The 16983-nt window shown below is 57.3% G+C and overlaps 2 protein-coding genes across 2 annotated transcripts in view; both read left to right on the top strand.

Annotated features, from left to right (window-relative positions):
- The window catches only part of VOLCADRAFT_97496 (uncharacterized protein), a gene marked incomplete at both ends in the record, with an annotated part of 2503 nt that extends 1017 nt beyond the window's left edge, over window positions 1-1486 (top strand). Inside the window, 3 exons of the mRNA XM_002956478.1 lie at window positions 52-134; window positions 1104-1303; window positions 1416-1486. Of these exons, the coding sequence (XP_002956524.1) occupies window positions 52-134; window positions 1104-1303; window positions 1416-1486 (354 nt within the window). The remainder of the gene's footprint in view (window positions 1-51; window positions 135-1103; window positions 1304-1415) is intronic.
- Window positions 1487-4762: 3276 nt separating this feature from the next.
- VOLCADRAFT_107261 (uncharacterized protein) overlaps window positions 4763-16983 on the top strand; it is a gene marked incomplete at its 5' end in the record, with an annotated part of 15704 nt that continues 3483 nt past the window's right edge. The window contains 12 exons of the mRNA XM_002956477.1: window positions 4763-4852; window positions 5001-5199; window positions 5470-5811; window positions 5961-6635; window positions 6701-6915; window positions 10131-10312; window positions 10383-10528; window positions 11239-11316; window positions 14352-14692; window positions 15260-15406; window positions 15649-15723; window positions 16355-16424. Of these exons, the coding sequence (XP_002956523.1) occupies window positions 4763-4852; window positions 5001-5199; window positions 5470-5811; window positions 5961-6635; window positions 6701-6915; window positions 10131-10312; window positions 10383-10528; window positions 11239-11316; window positions 14352-14692; window positions 15260-15406; window positions 15649-15723; window positions 16355-16424 (2560 nt within the window). The remainder of the gene's footprint in view (window positions 4853-5000; window positions 5200-5469; window positions 5812-5960; window positions 6636-6700; window positions 6916-10130; window positions 10313-10382; window positions 10529-11238; window positions 11317-14351; window positions 14693-15259; window positions 15407-15648; window positions 15724-16354; window positions 16425-16983) is intronic.

Raw genomic sequence — 16983 nt, 5'->3', positions numbered from 1 at the left:
ACAGGCGAGGCTCCTCCTTCTCCAACCACCAACGGCTCTGCTCGTCTGTAGCAGGAAAACTTGGCAGGTCAAAAGCAGGCGGCGGGCGGTTACCTCGAAACTCCACCGGGACACCATGCTTCAAGACGTGCAATGTGCGCGCATCTGCTCCAATTGCCTTCCAAGCGGCCAGCCGCGCCGAGGCCCTAGCATGCAGGGGCACGGAGGTGGTGGACATATCGGGCTACTCGTGCTGCCCCGGAAACTCCACGCCTGGGGTTGTAGAGCCCGTCGCCACGCGGAAGGGATGGGACGAAGCGCACACATAGCCACCACCGGTGTGGGCGGACGTCGATTTCCTGATCCGCTGAAGAGCAAACCTTCAGCGTCGCGCCCAAACCTCGGGGATGAGCTTGATGAAATACGTCGTCAAGAGGACATTTAGTGTTGTAGCTGCAGGGGCAAGCTTGTTGGGTCCGGGGTGGGCGGGAGTTGTTGACCCGCTCCGGAGAAAGCAGGGGGCATAAACTGCGTCGCAGAAGCCCTCGAGGAAATGCCAGTCTGTGACATTCCAGTTAGCTATGTAGGATAGCTGTGAGTTGCCTCCACCAGCGGAGTCATGCCTAGCGATACCGGGACATCCGCCGCCACTAGCACTACTAAAGGTGCTTCAATAAGGTGGGCTAACTCTATGGTGCTAGTGCTTTATATTCTCCACTGCACTCTACCTGATGGGTCTCGCTGACGAGCCGAAGGCACAGCGGTGTAGTAACAGAAAGCGCGCCGAAGGCGCGGGACCTGTTTTGTTGATCAGCGCGCGCTGAACAACAAAAACAAGATAAGCTAACCAGCTTAATGCGCGCAATAAATGACGGCCCTGAGGACACGGGCCGTTGCGAAACAGTTAGACTAACAGTTACGCATTGGGCCTTACGCCCAACTAACCCAGCTTACTTACGCAAGCTCGCATTACTAATCTGCGATTAAAGCTTGAATTCACTGACATTTTTCTTATGTAACTGGCGTCTGATGTTGGGATGCGCAAAGGGAAACTTTTACATGAAGCTGCTGGTGGTTGGGGGCCGCTGAACCAGGTTGAAGATCTGCCCTCCATACTACTGTAGTCAGCAGAAAGAAGGCCAAATGGTCAGCAGAAAGGAGGCGGCTGCGGCTTTCACCGCTGCCGCGAAGGCGCTGGATGTGCGCGGGAAGGAGCTCGGCGACTTGTGCTTCGCCCTGTCCAAACTATCGGGGGAGGAGCTCGAGGTGTTTCCGATAGACGGTGACAACGAGGCAATTGTTGAGTTCATGAGGTCCGTGAAAGGTAAGAGTGGTGCGGGTTCAAATCTGGAAAGGAGTTCACTCACACGCACCCAGCAACCCCGCACCAAGATCTCATCTCGACGTGTCCCCTCAATTGCTCTCATGTTGTGCAGCCTCGGCGGCTGGCCTCGGCATGGGGAGCGCGGCTGGAGCTGGTGAGTTGGTTGTGCTAGCCCAGGCTTGACCTGACCTAAGACTCCGGCTCTAGTGCTCCGCGGCGGGCGGGGAAACGACGAGGCACAGAAAATTGACGAGAGAACGCACATATACGAGTACTCCAAACTTAAACCCATAATAAAGTTACAAGTTACGATTTCCGCACACAAGTGCGGGTGTGTCCGTAAAAGCCGGGGGGGCCATGGACGTTGTATTGGTATTGATGCGGGTACACGGGAGGTCATCTTCATTCTCCCTCGTCCGCTTCAGGGCGAAGCGCCTCAGCGCGACGTGCCTGGCCTCCCAGATTTCCGAGAGGTACCTGGCCAATGCCAGGGGTGGCGCCTCAGTCATAGTGGTGCGCATGCTGCACCCCGTAAGGGCTAGGTCACCATCATACTTAGCCCGTATGCTCTTGTAAGCGGGACATTCTTCGAAAACATGCAACTCATCTTCAACCGCTCCACAGTCACAAAGCCTGCAGATACGTGTGGTGCGCTCACGCCCATTAGGTCTATTAACCTCTAACTCCCAACAGCCTAACCGAAAACGCATGAGCACATGATGAAGTCGCTGGGGCATGGTCCCTTAAGTGTGCTCCAGCCAATCAAGACGCGCACCCCTTGACGGGGCAGCTCCCATCCAGTTCATATAGCGACACGCCTTGGCTCCGGTAATTCCTATGGGGAAGACACGGGGGTCACCCAAGGTATTCGGGCACTCCCACCGAGCATCAAGCCGCTTGGCAAAAACCTTAAGAATGCTCTCGACTGGCAAATTAAGGGTGGTGTAGTACGATATAAGATCATTACCGCGCGTATTAGTGGGGGGTTCCACTCCTAAGCTAGTAAGAAAGGCTAGTACCTTGCTTGCCCAACACTCAGTGGCGCCCCCAAGTGCCAACTCCAGGTCAGCGACAAATGCCCGGTGACACAACGTTCCCGGCCTCTTAACCACAGAGTTCCAAAACCTAAGTACAAGATTGGTCCAATGGAACTGGAGTGGCCTCTGTGACAGCTCACGATATAGGGAAACCATAGTCGGGCTCCTCGCCCCAACTACGGTTCGCATGTAAGCACGTTGTTCCTGGACCATGGGATTAGCCATAGCACCTTCAAAATTCACATTAATGAAGTCAGGTCCCCAAACTTGCGCTCCATAAGAAAACACCGGTACAACTAGTGTATTGTAGAGAGACATACATATCTTGGGGGTGGTAATTTTCTTATCACGACACAGGGTGCTGAGCCCAAATGTGGCCCGCCTCCCTGCTGTGAGTAGTTGATGTTGATGTTGTTACAGGGTGGCTAAGCTTCACCAGTGGCCTCCTTCCCGAGGCAATTCCCTGCTCTCCCCTGCTAGAGGGGCACCCTAAGCCATTCACCCCATCCGACTTCAGAGTGTACTCTTTGAGTTTGGCACCACTAGCATCCAACCAAATCTAGCGGATCAACGGCGTGTCAACTTAGTTCCTGGTCAGCTCGCGAGTTGATTTTATCACGTCCTACACCGTCCACAAGATGGGGGCCACCTCCCATTTCATCACCTCTCAAACACCCCGAGAGGTCGGCAGGCGGATTTGAACCCGGACGCGACGGTAGTTGCTTGGTACATGCTGAGAACTGCACTCCTGGGCCATAGTGCAACCCGAGATACCGTGCCGTCTTGTTGCCGGTCAGCACCCGCAACCCCGCCCCACCTAACCGGTACTCAGCTTCATCAAGCCGCTTCCGCTCACGTGTAGCACCCCCAAAAATGAGGACCTCGCACTTGGCGGCATTCGCGGCCATACCCGTCGCTTTGCAGTAGGCTTCGAGTAGCCCCAGAAGGCATTCAGCTCTATCCTGCCCTGTCGCTACCAGTGACACATCGTCAACGAAAAGTAGGTTAGTGAGATCACCGCCCGCCAGGCTAACACTCTGCTCACGAAGGGTGCTCCATCGGCTGGGGAGGCATACACGGCAATTAGCATCATGGGCATCAATATAATGAGCGAATACTTCTATGAAGAGTCCAAAAAGGGTTACGCTAAGGTGACACCCTTGCTTAACACCACGCCCCACCTTGAATTCAGGTCCCAACTTATTTCCTAACTTGACCCGAAACTTCACGTCAGCATAGCTAGCCTTTAAAGAATCGAGGATGCGCCCGTGTAGCCCATACAACATTAGGAAATCCCAAAGTGTCTCATGGTCAACGGAGTCGAACGCCTTACTAAAGTCAATTTGCATGATAATAAGCGGCCTGGCTCCGGCCACAGTGTGCTTCGAGATAAGATGCCTTAATTGTAAACAAGTGATGCTCGGTGCCAAAACCATGCCTACATCCAGCCTGGCTAACGGCACGTAGCCTATTGCCCTCGCAGTAATTATTTAATCGCCTCCCTATGACATTGGCATAAAGTTTGCTCAGGGGACCCCCAACTGCGATTCCCCGGTAATTGTCACAGCAAGACACGTCCCCTTTTTTGAATACGGGGGACAGGGTGCTAGTCGTGAATTCCCTCGGGTATTCAGCTCCGTATATGCGGTTGAATAGCACCGTCAAGTAAGGCGCCAATACAAGCACGGGTTGCTGCCCTTCAGTTTCCCTGATAGCGTACGTACTTACAATACTCGGCCGGGGTTCCCTCCAGGCCCGCGGACTTATTGTTGCGCATAGCCTTAAGGCCACTAGCAATTTCATCCTCCGTAAAATCCTTGTTAAGCCAAGCAGCTAATTCCCGTCTGTGCGTCACCTGGTCCTCGTCCAGCCATCTAAACTGAATACCCTCATTGCGGCATTGCCTCGTCTCTCCTGTACCATTAAGCACCTTGGAAAAATGCTCGGTAAAAGCATTAATATCTGAGAACCCGCAAGGAGGTGGTTTTCCCCCACGCAGCCATGTCCACAATCCGTGTGGGTTGAACCGGGCATCCTTAATCCTCCTCCGCATATCTTCCATTTCAAACTCCGGCCATACCGATGCGTCGGGTTCGGTCGAAGGAACGTCTTAAGGAGCCAAGTGACAGGGGATGCAGACCAGGGGAGTTCACCAGCACCAGCAGGTGGTGGGCGGGGTGCTGGGACATGGTATGCACCAAGGGTATGCACGCGACACGAGTGTGGCAAGGGGCTGCGGTGCGGGATGGGGCCCCTTGCAGGACCATATGCTGCGTGCGTTATACCACATCATATCCTCCTCCAACAGGTAATGCCATTCCGTGCTCACATGCGGAAGGAGGCGCCCGGGGTGGCTGTGACGTCAAACAAGGTCTAACATATATAAACAACATGGTGCTGCACGTTGTGCTGCTCAGTTTTGATGGCTATCTACATCCTTGCGCGCCGCTGTGCAGGAGGCGCATGGACGCGGCTGGAATCCTCTCTTAACAAGATTCAAGCGACTCTGACGGTGAGGGTTGGCCCTTGTTGTGCAGGGTCGCAATTGAAGGGGTATGCTATCACCTTTGGTGCACTCATTTGCCTGCGAGCACTGCTCCTTTCCATACAACACACCCTAACCACTCCGTCCGAGCATGCCCTGCCTGTCGGCTGCGCAGAACCTCCAGCTATCTGTCCCCATAGTCACGGTCACTCCATCATCCTGCTCATCGACACAACGCAAGCAGATAGAGGAGGCGGTGAGCGTGCGGTTCAACTATGTCACAGCCGCTCAGGCGCCGTGCTGCTGTCCATTTGCGAAGCCCTGGTCTCCCTGGTCTCCCGAGGAGCCGCCCAGGTTCAGCTGGGGAAGGGCCGGTGAGGATGAGCCTAAAACCATCGCGAGCGCGGTGGAATATCTACAGCAGATCGCCCCAGCAGGTATGAGTATGCATATGCAGGATGCTCAGGTGCATGCCGGAGGAGTGGTAGTGGGACATCTTGTTCGCATATATGGGGTTGCATGGGACTTGTGCACCCGTCATTGTGTCAACCTCTGCCCGTCAGTTTGCGGCCTTCGGGATCTGTGCCCGTCACTTAATGACTTCCTAAAGCTGTGCCCAATCCCATGTCGTTGTTGCCCTGCAGATGTGGTGGTCCTCCCCGTGCAGGCCATCGAGTGGCTGGCGGGTGGGGTCCTCTGCGGCGACATCAACATCGTAATCAAGACATCCAAGACGGACTACATCTTCGTCCCTGAGGCAGCCTGGAAGGATTGCCAGGAGCGGTTCGGTGCGGAGCTGTTTGAAGGGTATAAGCTGCGCGTCACGTCGGGCACGACGACTAGTGCACTGCTGTCCATGATTGACTCAGTCATTGCGCTGTACGAGGCCAAGACCGAGAAGGCCCTGAAGGACGGCCTGCCGAGTGTGCGTGCCCAGGCGCTGCTCGAGTATCTGGCGATCAACCAGATGAAGGACTGGCCGACTGGTGAGTGCCGATTGGCATGCTCTGCCACCAGTGCTGGATTGACACAGGCCTGTGCAGGAATCGATACAGGTTTCAGCGCTACACCATCCCGCGCAATGCCATACTTGCTTCCCACTGAGCTGGCTGCTCCCATACCCTGCCCAACACAGACGACGTGATCGTGCTGTTCGGTGACCTCAACCGACACTACGTGGTGCACGCCGGCCGCAAGGATACAGACGCGCCAAAGAGATCCATTCACGTGGCGGGGCCGGCCCCACTTCCCGCTGTGCTGGAGGAGTCCCCCTCTACAGCGGCGGACAGGAGCCCTCTGAGCTCAACGCTTGGGTTCATACGGGCTCTGCTGGAGACAAGCCGGACTGAAGAGGCCAGCAGTACCGGTGGAGGTTTGGGGCGAGGGGCCACCAGGAACGATGAGGGAGGTTCTGGCAGCGGCGGGCAAGGCGCCACCAACAGCCACAGGGAAGGGGCCCACGGTAGCGGGGGAGGCGCCAGCGGCAGTGGAGGCAGGGGGGCTGGCAGTGACAGCGGCCATAGTGATGCCGCCGATGCCGCCGACACCTGGGCGGGGGCTGGCAGCGGCAGGAGGCACAGAAGGTCTGGCAGCAGCGGCGCTGACAGCTCAGGCGGCTCAGTTGGCGGAGAGAGCTTTGACGGGGATGAGGGGATTCTGGAGGCGGCGCGGGACAACACGAGTGCGCAGGCCTTCATGTCGCTCCTGCGGCTGCCTGAGGTGTACGAGCCGCTGGGGTTCAAGGAGCCGCCCAAGTCCTTCCGACCCCCAACGAAGGAGGAGTTGCTGGCCAGGTTCCGGCCTTTTGAGGGTTAGGGAGTGAGGCAACCGGCGCACACACCTGGTGCTCCTTGACCGTGTGCACTGCGCATTCAGTCATCCATACCGCAGCACTACCGCAGCCTCTGCCGCATGCACTGCTGGCGGTGACAAGGTGCTCCCCGGCAGCACGGGGCATCACTAAGCCGCGCTGTCCTGCCGTCGCATCCTTCCACCACCGCTGGGGTGGGCATGAACAGCAGGGGCTTGGCACCATTGAGCTGGGCCACTGGGTGTGGCGGGACTCTGGCGGTGTGGGTGTGGGTTTGTACGTGGGGTGTGCTTGTATGAGACCAAGAGACATCAGGGATGGAATGTGTGTTGCAGAATATAATTCAGCAGATTGCTTGGTGGATTGCGTGTGTGTGTGACTGTGTGTGTTTGAGAACAGAAGACTTTAGCGAAAGACGTGTATGCATTGCCGTGCGTACTGACTGTGTGTGTGTGTGTAAACTACAAAAAAGGAATGTGTGCAATTGCTGTGCAACAGCAAAGGCAGCGGCTCTAGGTGTTACCTTGCGAGCGATACAAGCCTTGCGTGTGCAGGTGTTGCAATGTGCACAGTGTGTATGTAGAGGGGTGCGGCAGCGGCCGGTGCAGGGTGTAGAGCTGTAGCTGAACAATACCTGCGGCAGCGGCTTGTGATAGCCAGGTGCTGGGTGGCGGGCCTGAGGGCAGTAGCGTGGGGTGGTAGTGAAGCCTTAACTGCCACGGAATGCGCATTCTGGGTACGCATTGTGGGAAGAGTAGGTAGGGACAGGGTTGTGCTGCATGGTGGGTTGTGACCTGGCGGCTCAGCCCTGACGACCGTTTTGCTATTAGGCATATTGAGGGAAGCTAGGACACATGCTGATATGGGTTTTGAACAGGACTGCTGGAGCGAGCGAGCGAGCGAGCACCTACTGTACTGTAGGGTGTCGAAAGTTCACGTGGACTGGCAGCACACTTGAAACTGCTTCCGACTTCATGCATGTCGCTTCACGCACCGACGCATGCACGCATGCTTCATGCCGGCTTTGCATTTCACCGGCAGCTGGGGCTTACCTTTAGTCCGTGGCATGTCGTGCTGCCACTCGGCTACGTTGGGGCCTATACCTAGCTGTATTGTACACCTAGGTGTAGGCCCCAACACCTAGCTGTATTGCAGGTGTTCTCTTATGCACTAACAACAACAGAACGGCCCTTGTAACGAATCTGGGGAACTCAACTTTGGGGTGTGTACAGAGAGCCTCCAAGTCTAGGCATGAAAGCGCATAGCAACGTCACTTGACCTCAGGGCTCTCATAAAGATGTTGAGCTTTATTACACCTCCACGGAGGCGGGTAAAGCTTGGCCCCGGTGGGGATTGGGGTCACAGAACCATCAATCGCCCCTTTTACCATCGCCGTGCCCCCTTCCACCGTCGCCATCCCTGCCGTCTCCCCTGCCACCGTCACCAACCCCGTCATCGCCCTAGCAACCCGACGTCACCCCTTCCACCATCACCACCCCTTCCACCGCAGCCGTCGTCATTGCCCGAGCAACCGTCACCATCCCAGCCATCACCCAAAGCACCGTCACCCCTGACACCATCAACCAAGCCACCGTCGCCATCCCCGCCGTCACCCCTGCCACTGTCACTATCCCCGCCATCGGCCCTGCCACCATCACCATCCCCGCCGTCGGCCCTGCCACCGTCACCAACCTCGCCGTCGCCCTAGCCACCGAAACCGCTGCCGCAATAACCCCTGCCACCGTTGCCATCCCCGCCGTCACCCCTGCCACCGTCACCAATCCTGCCGTCGCCACTGCCACCGTCACCAACCTCACCGTCACTCGAGCCACCGTCACAAAAACCGCCGTCGCCCCTTTTACTGTCGCCGTACCCGCTTCCACCGTCGCCATCCCTGCCGTCTCCCCTGCCACTGTCACCAACCCCGTCATCACCCTAGCAACCCGACGTCACCCCTTCCACCATCATTGCCCCTTCCACCGCCGCCATCGCCGTTGCCTGAGCTGCCGTCGCCATCCCAGCCATCACCCAAAGCACCGTCGCCCCTGACGCCATCAACCCTGCCACCGTCGCCATCCCCGCCGTCACCCCTGCCACCGTCACCATCCCCGCCGTCGGCCCTGCCACCGTCACCAACCACGCCATCGCCTTAGTACCCCGCCGTCTCCCCTTTCAACATCACCATCCCCGCCGTCGCCCCTGCAACCGCTGCCAACCCCAGCGGTGCCTGAGCCACCGTCACCAACCCTGCCGTCAACCGAGCCACCCGCCGTCGCCCCTTCTACCATCACCATCCCCGGCGCCGTACCTGCCGTCGCCGCCGTATGCATCCCCGCCGTTGCCCGAGCTGCTGTCGCCATCCCCGCCGCCACCCTAAACACCGTCACCGCTGCCGCTATCACCTCGGCCACCTTCGCCATCCCCGCCATCGTCCAAACCACCGTCGCCCCTGCCGCCATCACAACTGCCACCGTCACTATCCCCGCCGTCGGCCGTGCCACCGTCACCATCCCCGCCGTCGGCCCTGCCATCGTCACCATCCCCGCCGTCAGCCCTGCCACCGTCACCAACCCCGCCCTCGCCTTAGTACCCCGCCGTCTCCCCTTCCACCATCACCGTCCCCGCCGTCGCCCCTGCAACCGCTGCCAACCCCAGCGCTGCCTGAGCCACCGTCACCAACCCTGCCGTCAACCGAGCCACCCGCCGTCGCCCCTTCTACCATCACCATCCCCGGCGCCGGCCCTGCCGCCGTCGCCATATGCATCCCCGCCGTTGCCCGAGCAACCGTCACCATCCCTGCCGTCACCCTAGCCACCGGAACCGCTGCCGCAATCACCCCTGCCACCGTCGCCATCCCCGCCGTCACCCCTGCCACCGTCACCAACCTCGCCGTCGCCCTGCCACCGTCACTATCCCCGCCATCACCCCTGCCACCGTCGCCATCCCCGCCGTCACCCCTGCCACCGTCACCATGCCTGCCGTCACTCCTGCCACCGTCACCATCCCTGCCATCACCCCTGCCACCGTCACCAACCCCGCCGTCACTCGAGCCACCGTCACTATCCCCGCCGTCGGCCCTGCCACCGTCACCAACCCCGCCGTCGGCCTAGCCACCGTCACTATCCCCGCCATCGGCCCTGCCACCGTCGCCAACCTCGCCGTCGGCCCTGCCACCGTCACCAACCTTGCCGTCGCCCTAGCCACCGTCACCAACCTCGCTGTCACCCCTGCCACCGTCACCAACCTTGCCGTCGCCCTAGCCACCGTCACCAACCTCGCTGTCACCCCTGCCACCGTCGCCATCCCCGCCGTCACCCCTGCCACCATCACCAACCTCGCTGTCGCCCTAGCCACCGTCACTATCCCCGCCGTCGGCCCTGCCACCGTCACCATCCCCGCCGTCGGCCCTGCAACGGCGACCTGGAGGCGCGGCCCCTACAATACTACAGCAGCACGGTGGTCCCCTTTCGCCGCGTGCTCAGCGCCCATGTGCAGCTGAGCCTCGACCGGGCACAGCGGGATGGCAAGATGGCTGGGAGCTGGACCTTCCGGGACTATCGCTCCATAGAAAACGTCCTCATCGGGCTTCAAACTGCAGAGCTGCAGGAGCCGCCCATCACAGGCAGTGTGTCGGAGTTGTCGGAGGTCAAGAGCATGAGCAGTGCTCCCGCTGTACTGTAGGCATTGTCGTAGGAGCTTGCCATTCTCTTGCCGCAGTCGCAGCCGAGCTGGGTGGCAAACATGCAGGATGTGGCAGGAGGCTGGCTGGCAGCGGCAACGTGCAGCCGCCAGCAGCGACTGCTGCGCACAGAGCTGTACAACTAGGCTGTGGTGGCGGGGCGGTAGCTGCAGCCGCGCGCGGAACCGCGTGGCGGCGCTGCTGGTGGTGCTTGGTGCGCGGGCCTGGTGGCAGGGTGGCTAGGCACCACCGAGGGTGGAATCGTGGTTGCTTACCAAGACCGTGCGGCGCCTGCACCTATAAGGCTCGCATTAGGCTCTAGTCAGGGCGGAGGCTCTAGTCAACTGGAAATGTCCCTTTGTCCTCCTAGCACTTCTGCTTGCACAGCAAGTAGTAGCGCTCGATGCTTATTCGCAGTGTCCGCATTACCTAGAATCAGGAGCGCAACCCGAAGGGTCACGTATGAAGTGCGTGCAGCTACTTCAGCGAACCCGGATCCTGGAAAGGGCCAGCCAGCAGGTTCAAAAGGAGCAACACAGCCTTTCCGACACAAAGCTTGGCCCACCTGTGGCCAAACGTGTCATGGAGTCGTTACCACATCCAAGTCCTCTTCGTAAGTGTGATTTTGCGTAATCGGAAGCAACAGCATTGTGCTCGGTTTCAGTTATCCGTCGCCTCGTGTGTTCAATTGGATTCCGGAAAGATGCGGTTGCACCAGCTTCACCGAGGCCGCAAGGCGTGGCCTATGTCCCGCGGCGAGTCATAGTTAAGGAGTCTCCTCAACATACAAAGCTTGGCTTGCAGTTTAGTTTATCCTAAGTCTTCCAGCGTCACATTTCACACAATTACCCATAGAAGTACCGTAACTAATTTCTGTGCAACCCCAATCACCACCAAGCTCGATGCCACTCCCAACCCAACCAGGTCGACCGCACGGACACAGTTCGCGCGGCTTGCGGCGGGCCTATTCGAACGCTGTGCCGAGTGGAATGGCTATGGGAGGTGCGAGCGGTAGCCACGTGGCCCGGGGTTGCCGTGCCCTACTGCCACCGTCCCCAGCCCTGTTAGGTCAAATCATTATGCTTGCCTGTGGCTGTCGCCACATCATCCTCACACTCTCTCCTACCTGGCGTTCCTCTTCGTCTCACATTCTATATCGCAGCCTGCCCCACCTCTCAGCTCTCTGTACCTGTGCTGTACCCTTGCCGTACTCGCCAGACAATTTTGTGGACAAATTTTTATCTTAGCCTCTGCGATCCATCTCTTTCTTGGCAGGGGACGGAAGCAGAAAGCGAATATAGAGGTGGTGTAGAGCGTCCGGTTTGCATATTCCATGTGGACCTCTGGCCTCACTACGAATCACGGACGGTCCGTTGGTGTAGATGCCAGCGTTGCATTCCGGTCCGTTGATTACTCAGCTTTTCGTTAAGCAGAAGCGGATCCTGTGGCGCATATGATGCGTGTAGCCCCTACAGGGGAGGTACTTGTGGAGGAGGAGGGGGAGTGTGTGGTGAGGATTCATGCGGTAGTAGGTTTGCGTACGTGTGCGTGTAGGGGAAGAGGAGGTAGTGCGGTGAGGGGTGAATAATGGCCTGCGGTGGTTTACCTTTCCGGGTCGGTGATCACTCATGTACGGATGTGTGCGAGCACAGCGGCGATAATGTGGAGAGCCAAAAGTGCTGGATGGCAGCGCCAGGAGCGGTGGAGGTAGCACCTGGCAGCTGATGCCGTGTAGAGATGGGAAAGCAAGCCACTTAACAAGTGGAACTGATTAAGCGCTAATGCTTGTGGGTTTTGGGGATGATTGGCTGGGGCCATAATGTTTCTCAAGCTGAGCCAGTTTTGGTGAGGCCTTGGTGTTTGTTTTGGGGGTTCGTAACCAGCTGCAACTACAACAAGGCCTTGGCCTTGGTCTTGGATTTGTCAAATCGGCGTGTCGGTGGCCGCATACCTATACAATGTATGAGAAATAAAAAGGGTCGTGGGGGAACTACAGTAGTAAAAACGATCGCAGTCTATTTAGCAAGTAAAAATGGCCTTGCCTCAGAAATGCATGAGGCGGTGTGCCAAACATAAAATTTCTAGTTCATATCCAGCACAGTATTTGTTAGATGGAGCAACCCGTGTGCATTCGTGTTGCATGCTGTTTCACTGTTTCGGAAGGAATGGGTTTCGGATCCAGAGCACGGCAAGTTTGCGGAGCAAGCATACCACTTCTCTTTCATGGTTCATAAGTGTTACGGAGGACCCCCAACCTGGCAATAAGTCAGGCAGATATCACCGTTTGTTACAGGGCAAAGGTTCACCTCACCATTGGACTCGTATCAACGGTCTGAGGCTGGCGTTTATATAACAACAGGATATCTAGCTAAGAAGCTTTGCGAAGCGTTCAAAGCAGGAGAACCGGGACATTCCGCCGCCCCAGTCGAACGGAGACTTACAGGGCACGACTCCCCTCGTGGAATTAGCTCTACCTTCAGCATGAAAGGAGGAAAATCGAGTCATCTAGTATGGGTCAATCCAACACAGATGGATAACGGTAGCGACCTTGAGGATGGCGAGTTGCCGGGCGAAGTCGCAGACGGCCACGAAACATTTGCGGACCCGCCGCGCAAGCAACGCAAGATTAACTGTAGGGTTTTAGGGTTTTACCCAAAGCATGGTCGGCACGGAACCGATGCTGGTCACAGGCCGGCGTTGAAGCCAGAACCGTACAATCAGGCCCGGCACAGTCTCCAAAACCAAGGACGCCGTGATAATACATCAGCAGACTACAGCGCCGCGCTACTTAGAAGAGAATACCAAATAGGGGGGTCCTTGTGAAGCAGCTGCCCGCGTTTCCAAAGCACGTATGGTGTTGGATTGTAAGGTGCCCAAGTACGTTTGCGAGGAAGAGAATGTGGCCAGGCTGGAGAGGAAAGTGCAGTGGCATATTGGAATGTGAGATTAGCGTAAGCGAGTTACAGGGCGTTTTATTGCACGGGCGAATTTACGTGCAAATCTTTCACCGTAGCATCAGTCCTCAGTTCACTTCTTGGAACGAACATCAGCATAGGTGCAAGCCCTCTCGCTTGGAGGGATATGCAAACAAACATCCTGATAGGGGTAAACTCGCACGCTACCGAGCATTCAACCGAGCACATGCATGCTTAGTTGAATGGTGAGATGCGACCCCCCCTTCATTTCGTGCTCGGCAAGCCTGCCACCGCGTACCGGATATGTTGGCGATGTTACAGAACGCTGCACCTTGGTTTCTGTGCGCATTGCGTACGTTGCTCGACCCCGCCGACCAAAACTACACGTGCCCAACTGAAGACATTCCCGGTGGTTGTGCAGCAGCTCTTGAGGCTGTTGCTGGCTGAAATCCATCCTGAGCTGTTGCAACACGGCTAACGCGGGCACGTCCCTATGCACAGCAAATAGCTGTTCCAAACCAACAGCGGCGTCCATGTCACCGACAAGGCTCTAAACGTCTTATCTGTTCTTATGTTTAATTAAGTTTATGTATGTTATACTTTGCGCAACTTTGTAATTTGACTTTACTCTGAACAAGGTGCTGCATACAACTGCCTCTTCGCCAGTGCTTCATCTTCCGCGGCAGTTTCACGAGCCCAGAGTTGCAAGCTACGATGTTGGCTTTGGGTGCTTTCAGTTTCTGCAAAGCATCCAGGCAATAGTCCAGCATGCATGCCGCGTGCGGCTATGGCCAACATGCCCACTTGCGCAACGCGCTGGCGCACGTGGTCCTCATCCGCCAAGAAAATTTATATACACTTGTACAAGCGCATTTTGTGAATCGCAAGCGCGCATCTGCGCGTCAAAATTCGCTCCTGCCTTTCTTGGGACGATGTACGAACACTTTATTCGCGAAGTACGACCGGACACATTTGTGCGAGGGGCTGCTTAACAACACGAGCAACACGAACATGCCCAGCAACAACCCAGTCGTCAGCACAAAGCCCAACAAAAGCACCGGCAGCACCAACACCAACAACACAACAAGCACTCCGAAGGCAAACCCTCCGCCACCGCCCCAGCTGCCACTGCTGCTTCTCCCGCATCGATAGCAAAATCTCCGATATTCGAAGCCAACAAAGCTGCTCTGAAGGCCCGACTTCAGAGTTTGGAGACGCCGAACGTTCCAGATTTCGACGGCAAAGGACCTGGTGGCGGCACCCGAGGAAGCGGTGCAAGGACAGCGCATGGCGGCGGCAGAGGCGGAGGCGGAGGTGTTACATCAGGTGCCAAGGTGGGCAGGCACACGGTTCCAGGAGCTAGGTCGGGGGCCCCATCGCCGGCTGTAGCAACACCAGCACTAGCAGCAGTAGCAGCGGAGGCGGCAGGGGGTGGCAAGTACGTGGCGGAGGTGCATAAGGAGGTGGGTTATTGAAGGACGCGCAGGGGCGCGTGTGCGTGTAAGTGGGTATACGGCTTTTTGTCCCACTCGGAACATCATCCATCCATCCATCTGTTCGTCTTTCCGTCCGTTCACCTGTCTGTCTGTCTGTCTGTTTGTCCATCCGGCTGTGTTTGGCGTGTACCCCGTCGCCACTTTCTCTCAGCCGCCAGTTGTGGGGTGGGGTGGGGGGTGGGGTGGGAAAATAGACACAACAGTCTTGCGTGGATCTGGTGGCACACATTCCTTCAAACTCTCAACTTATCTGTCTGCGTGTCTGTCCGTCTGTCTGTCTGTTTGTCTGTTCGTTTGTCTGTTTGTCTGCAACGTTGCTCCCACCGCACCGCACAGCATATGGATTGCTCATACCACCCTTTCCCTCTCTCCCTCCCGCTTTTCCCTTGTCCTGGTCTCTGCTTAAATCGTCAGTGGTTCCTCTCAACCCCCATTCCCCGCGCCCCCCTTTTCGTATCAGTCTGTCCTCCGTGGCATCAGCTTCACTCGTTCACGTGGCTCGTCTTCCCAACCCCTCCCTCTTGCCGCCCTCAGGCTACACCCAGCGTGGAGATCAAGGGCGCCCCCGGCGGCGGTCCCTCCCCCCACCCTATCGCGCTACGCGATGTCCAAGCCCTCGTGACGTGGGTGCTCTCCCCCGCGGGCAACCTGGTGGAGTCGCCCAGGTGGGCCTTTGTGAAGGTGAGGGGGGAGGACGGGGGGGGAGGGAGAGGGGGAGGAAGAGGGGGATGGAGAGGGGGAGGAAAACGGTGGAGGCGGTGGGTGGGTCGAAAGGTGGAGCGCATCTCGGGTACACGGCGTGTCGCGTGTGTGTTTTCTGGTCATGTGTAAACAGACACGTGCTGCCCGTCCCTCCTTTGGGCGTAACCCCCGCCTTATCGGGGCTCACCTGTACGGCACCTGTACGGCAACCCACATTGCAGAACAAGCCGCTGGTCCAGGGGGTGGTGCTGGTGCTGGCCTCGGGCTTGAGCAGCGCCATGATGAAGGAAAAGCAGGTGGGTGGGCGGCGGCCAACGGTTAGAATGCTGGTTGGTGGTTGGTAGTTGGCTCTTCTATAGTGATCTTAGGATTTTGGCACTTTACTAAATTCTGTAGCATTTCGTTCCTTAACCACGCAACGTATGTGCATTCTTTGATTGGAGTGGGGGGAAGCGCTGCTCGCTTACAAGAACTTTTGGCGCGTGTTGATGTTGTTTCAGCTGTTGCTGCTACTGTTCATGTTGGTGTTGATGGTGAGGGGATGTTACACTGTGTGGGCAAAGCTCGCCCTGAGAAAGGGCGACGAGCACCGTCGTTGGCCCTGACGGGGGGCCGAAACACAGCTGCAGCGCAGCGGGGCCGGCCTCGCGTCTACATCCTGTTGTTTCTGGTGCTGTTGAAAGCACACGCACAAGCCGGGGGAAGGGCTTACTCAGGGGGTTACTGACCGTGCTGTTTCATAAACTTAATGTTTCATTAAATAAACTGAATGTGTTTTTATTTATTCGGCGCATGACATCCCTTTCCCTGCTGGGACGTGTTTTGGGTTTTCATTTTTCCCCCCACCTCCCCAGCCCCCCCCCACCCACCCACCCCTGGCGGTTACCTCGCCCACCCCCGCCCACGCACCCCACCACCAACCCACAGCACCTGCTGCCGTTTCTGTCGAACCTGGGTCAACCGGCTGTCGTACACATCTCGCCGCAAGCTAAACCCGGTAGAAATGGAAAGGGCGGGGGGAGGGTGTGCTTGAGCTTTGGGCTCTGGGAAGGGGGCCCCGGGGGCCGCGGGGGGCGCGGGCAGGATAAAAAACGGGGGAGTCTCGATCTCGGAAGAATGAGAAACCGCATCATGACTTGTGAAATTATAGTAAGTAATTCAGTCATCAAGGGCAACAATGCATGGATCTGATAAACAAAAAGGTTTTCCTTATATAAACCCATGCTCTTCAGAAATAACTAGCAGAGCTATTGTCGAATCCGAATTAGCTTTAATCCCTTTGAAGGCGATGTAACTCACAACACGTGAATGTTCACTCGTCCCCTCCAAAACCCACATCAAAAAAGGGGGCCGGGAAAAAGGGGGACTCACAGGGGGTCTACAGGACTCGAAAGCCTGTGGTGACGGGTTTCCCTGCGGCTGCTGCGGCGGAATTGGGGCTCTGTCATATCTCCCCTCGCCCCCGGACTTCGCATGCCTTTCAGTAAGAAGATCAACCTCTAAAACCCGACAGACCCTCCTGAACTCCGTGAACAGCTCTGTTCCCCCCTTTCCGG

Source organism: Volvox carteri (assembly GCF_000143455.1).
Source record: "Volvox carteri f. nagariensis unplaced genomic scaffold VOLCAscaffold_61, whole genome shotgun sequence".
Taxonomy (NCBI): domain Eukaryota; kingdom Viridiplantae; phylum Chlorophyta; class Chlorophyceae; order Chlamydomonadales; family Volvocaceae; genus Volvox; species Volvox carteri.
Note: the sequence above shows the minus strand (reverse complement) of the source record. Positions and strands in the feature narration are given on the sequence as shown.